Below are 5,487 nucleotides of genomic sequence, written 5' to 3' on the forward strand. Positions count from 1 at the left end.
CCTTTAACTATTTTTACTGTATATATTTGTTGTAGGGCTGTCGATTTAACGTGTTAATTCAGTGCGGTTAATTATATAAAAATAATAATCATAAAAATAAATAATCATGCCCCTGATGCATACATAATTTCCGTAAAGTAGATTTTCCTTCCATACCAGCAATTCAAGCTTGAAGTACTTTGGTTTTTACGAGCTGTATCAAAAGGATCCAGCGTGCCTCAACAAACCTCGCAAGCAGCGCAGCCACAGAATAAGAAGTGCTCACTGAGGTGGAAGTACAGTACAACAGAATAAAGGAATCTTGAGATGTGATTTCCAAAGTTTCTACTACATTTAACTTGACGTGGCATCCTAAAAAGGCAGCGTTTTCATGGACAGCACCAGCCTTCTACAATGGGTGTTGTGCTGGGTCAAGATTTCAGAAAGAAAGTGCTGACCATAAATGCATCCAACACTGGTTTGTGTGCGGTGTGTAATGGACACCTGACTTTCGACACCTGGAAACAAGTGTGAAACAGCCGTGACATGTCAACCACCTAGAGCTGCTGGCTGTCTTTCTAGCTTTGAGTGCTTTTCATTACGATATTGTGAATCACCACAAAGTCAGAGTGGACATGGAAACAGTTCTGTTAATTGTGCCAGAATGGCCCAATCAGCTATGATTTCCGGAAATGATAGCGGTGTTATACAGCTCACCATGGGAAATACGCAGAGGAGGGATCTCAGGCGCAAGGCACAATCTGGCATCCCTAGCCCAAGCTGTGGAACCTGCATGTGTAGCCCCTTAACAGAGTGCACTAAACGCACCAGAACTGATGCATTCAGTCATGAACACCATTTTACATGCCAGAGCGCCATCCACGAGACGCCTCTACACACTAAAGTGGAATGTGTTCACTGATTGGTGACTTTCACATGGCAAAGACCCATTAAACGGCCCCATACATGAAATTCTCAGTTTTCTTCAAGAGTGATTAGATGCAGAACTCACTCCGTCAATGTTCAAAGTTTATGTGGCAACTATATCTGCGTATCACGCACCTGAAGCCGGTGCCACTATAGGCAAGAATGATTTAATCATAAAGTTCCTTAGAGGAGCAAGACGATTAAATCCACCTCGGCGGCTACAGTCCTGACTTGGGACCTAAATTTGGTCCTAAAAGCGCTCGCAGGGCCCCCCTCCTAGCCTTCAGACTCTGTTGATTTGTGTATGCTCTCCATTAAGACCGCTCTACTGCTGGCTCTAGGTGGGTTACATGCACTATCAATTGACAATTCATGTCAGCAGTTTGGCCACAGTCTTTCAAAACCACTGTCAAACCCAGAAAGGGCTATGTGCCTAAGGTTCCAACTACTCCCTTCAGAGCGCAGGTGGCTCACCTTCAAGCTTTCTTCTCTCCTCTATTTAATTTGGATGAGGAATAATCCTTGAATTTGTTATGCCCTGTGCGGGTGCTACATACATACATTAAGCTCACCTGCCAGTTCAGACTGTCTGATTTCTCTCCAAGAAAATCAGACAGTCTGAACTGTCTGTTCCTCATTCAGACAATTCTGAGGAATGGTGTTTATGCACCTGCTTTTATAGCAGACAGCTTTGCACCTAAAAAGGCAGGGCTCAAACACCATAGCCAATACTAGAATATTGGGGTTATTGTAGAGAGGTTTCAACTAGGTTGTGTGGAAGGACACTCCCATATGCGTTAGCACGCAATGTCTCATTCCATTCGTCTCAGGGAACCGATGTTACGTACTTAACCAAGACATTTTATGCTGTATATTCTCGTCATCATATTTTATTTAATTACATCATTCACAGTCATGGGATTGTGGTTCTTGCCCACATGAAAGACTTGTACCTTTGTCTTTTTGTTAGATTTTTCAAATGTGTTTTGTTTTTGCCTCAGAACCAAGTTTGTAATGTTGTGATTCAACTTGGTGCTGGTTGCTTTGATTTGTGGCTTACAACTCTTTTATGAAAAGCCTATGCAAAAAATTTATGTGAACAATATTTCCAGAACAAAGACTGCTGAAAAAGTTGGCAGGCACTGTTGCAATCTATACATGCATATACTGTATACAGTACAACTAATTACAAAATGGTAAAATATCACTAAGTACGAATGTGTGCTCCCTACCAATGTTCATTCATAGTTTTGTGATAATTATATACTTATTTCTTTGATACAGAAATCCCTGAATATTACAATAAACTTTCCCACATGAAAAATCTTGTAAAGTCTTTACCAGCACCCAACTATGACACAATGGAAGTGCTATTCAGCCATTTACGCAAGTATGTCATTTATTTACATATCTTTTAGACATGTATTCACAAAGTGAAAGTATTTATGTGAATATTTCTGTATCTACAGCATGTCTCTCTTTTTTCTTTCTTGTAGGGTCATCCAACATGGAGATGAAAACAGAATGACTGTACAGAATGTGGCCATTGTTTTCGGCCCAACGTTACTCAAACCTGAGGTGGAGACAGCAAACATAACCATGTACATGGTCTTCCAGAACCAGATTGTAGAGTTCTTGCTCAGTGAATTTGAGTCTATCTTCCACATGTGATTACATAAACTATCATGGGCAAATAACAAGCATCAGATTGTGAAACTTTATGTAAAATAGTTTTATAAAATAGTTATGGGCTACTCGTGTTTTTTCTTGCTGCAAACAGAATATGACAATTAAATAATAATTAAGTTTAACTTTGGTTTTCTTTGGTCTTTTGCCTTTCTATAGAGGAGTGCAAAACCCTGAAGGTTTGAAAAATTTGTTCCTTTAGTTCCTACAATGGTTTACAGTGGTTACAATGTCCAATGTGAAAGTAGTTTAATAATATTTAAAATTACAATGTTTAAATATTTTTTTAAATGTTTTTCTTCTTCTAATTCTCTGTAACATAGAAATGTACAAAGAATATACTGCAGGTTTGTGACTGTAAATTGGAAATGCTGAGTTACATGTATATTGTTATTTAGCCACAATATTTGTGATTTTGTGGTACAAAAATATAGTGTCTGTGAACATGAATTTGCACATAGATTAAGCATTAATATTATTTTCAACCTGGCGTACTAAAATAATCATTGTAAGTTGTTTGAAGGTGTGTGTGTATAGAAAAGGCATATTTATGTAAATTACTTGGAGTAAACAGGTTTTTAATAAAGTAACTCTTTTATAAGTTATGCTTCCCTGACATATTTAATTATGTATTTTGTTTCTTATTAATTCAATTAAAGCATGCTTTCATTAAAGCAAATAGGGGACATTTCTGAACGACACAAATTCCTCAGATAAAAATTAATGTACATTTTCAATTAAATGTGTAGTCCAAATTGTTATGCTATTAATATCCATAATTAATACAAATAAATGACATTTTAATGTAGAATTGTTTATGGTAATATTACCAGTGTACTGTAGTTCAGTAGGTCCACTGTGTATGAAATTAGGCTTAGCCTATGTAATTAAAGGTGCACTAAGTATTTTTTTTTTCCTCATTAAAAAAGCTTTACTGCTAAAGAAATCAATAGTATGTCTAAAATCAGAACCACTCATATCAGATGAAGATTGCTCCAGTCTTATCTCCAGTCATATCAATGATATTTTAAAAGCCCTTTGATTCATCATGGGCGCTGCCATGCTGAGATCACATGACCAGCCGAATATAACCAAAGTAATTTTCAAGGCAAGTCAGTCCACTCGGTGGCCAACCTGGGATATCTTCTTGAATGGGGAAAGGTGAAAAGGTGTAGCTAATGACCATGCACATTCTGAAGTTGATTGACAGGAGATGTCTGTATCTAAAAGGTGATTGTCTCTTTTACCTGTAAGCCGGAATACTTTTATACATTCCCTTTATTGGCCATTTCAATTTCTCCCATTCATTTTAATACAAGTGATCCGTCTTAGGCTAAATAGTCTCTGATACTACTCGCTAATCAGTACCAAACCTGTTATTGGACACCTATGGATTAAATAAATCATGGCTGACATAAATAGTGCATTTCTACAATGGCATTGATATCTGCCTCTCAGAGATCTTGGCCCGGAAGAAGGAACATCACTTACATTTCAAGACCGGACTACTGTAACACCCTGTTGGCCTGTCTGCCAGCTAGTACAATAAAGCTACTGCAGATGGTCCAGAATGCAGTAGTGCATCTGTTCGTCAATCTGCCAAAGAGGGCTCACGGTACCACAATCTTGATTTCACTACACTGACTGCCAGAAGCTGCCCACATCAAATTAAAGGCTTTGACTCTGGCCTTCAGGACAGCCAATGGAACGGTGCTTTAACTTAAATTCACTCCTCCATGTCCCAACTCACTCTCTGCGGTCAAGGAATGAGCAGTGCCTGGTGGACTTGTCGTAAAGACACACAAAGTCTATTTCACAATCAATCACTCTCTCTTTTCCTTTATGGTGGTATGAGAGCCCAGCCTCCACACGATCTGCTGATATGATCTCAGCAGTCAAGAAACAGTTAAAATTGGCAGTGCATTAATGCAAATATTGTTGACTTTTGTATGACAATTTGCTTGTTATGTTCCACATTTGTAAGTTGCTTTGGATAAAAGCGTCTGCTAAATGATTAAATGTAAATGAAAACGTTTGCATTTGAATGATGCTGCATCTATGTGTCTAGGAGTCTACAAAAATAATGAATGAACATTACATTTATATAGCGCTTTTCTGACACTACACTCAAAGCACTTTACATAGTGATCAGGGGACTCAACTCAACCACCACATGTGTAGCATCCACCTGGATGATGCGAAGGCAGCCATAGTGCACCAGCACACTCACCCTCAGCTATTGGTGGAGAGGAGAGAGTAGAGTTATAGAGCCAGTTAATGGATGGGGATTATTTGGAGGCCCTGGGATTTTTAATGACCACAGAGAGTCAGGACCTCAGGTTTAAGTCTCATCCGAAGGATGGGGCCTTTTTATATTATATTACCCCCATCACTATACTGGGCATTAGGACCCACACAGAACCCAGGGTGAGCATCCCCTGCCTCCATAATACTTCTTCCAGCAGCAACGTTTGTTTTCACAAGAGGTCTCCCATCCAGGTACTGGCAACCTCAAGGCTCAACCCTGTTTGGCTTCAGTGGGCAACCGGTCTTGAACTACAGGGTGATATACCAACAAATTACTGAGGGCACCTTCAATTGTAACTTTTTAAAATGTTTGTTTTCAATGCTACAAATGTGGTCTATCACAAATTTTAACTATGGTTGACAATATTGTATTGTAAAATGTGTGATATTATTTTATTTTAAATGTGCGAGATTAGTTCTATGGATTAATTATATCATACTACCGGATGATGGCAGTGCAGCGCACCAATACGCCTATTTTCCTCCATTAAATCCAGAAAGAAGAAGGTGGTCACATGATTGATTCGGACGCGCTGGTTGGTTAAAATCAGTGAAAGTGGGCGGAGACGTTATCATTTGAAAATAACC

General features: G+C 38.8%; 1 protein-coding gene across 1 annotated transcript in view; it reads left to right on the forward strand.

Moving 5' to 3' along the window:
• Nucleotides 1-3,183, forward strand: part of LOC127633771 (rho GTPase-activating protein 27-like) — a 58,487-nt gene extending 55,304 nt beyond the window's left edge. Inside the window, exons 17-18 of the mRNA XM_052113069.1 lie at nt 2,191-2,296; nt 2,403-3,183. Of these exons, the coding sequence (XP_051969029.1) occupies nt 2,191-2,296; nt 2,403-2,577 (281 nt within the window). The 3' untranslated portion in view covers nt 2,578-3,183. The remainder of the gene's footprint in view (nt 1-2,190; nt 2,297-2,402) is intronic.
• Nucleotides 3,184-5,487: the final 2,304 nt, after the last annotated feature.

The sequence above is a fragment of the Xyrauchen texanus genome, chromosome 40 (assembly GCF_025860055.1).
Source record: "Xyrauchen texanus isolate HMW12.3.18 chromosome 40, RBS_HiC_50CHRs, whole genome shotgun sequence".
NCBI classification, from domain to species: Eukaryota; Metazoa; Chordata; class Actinopteri; order Cypriniformes; family Catostomidae; genus Xyrauchen; species Xyrauchen texanus.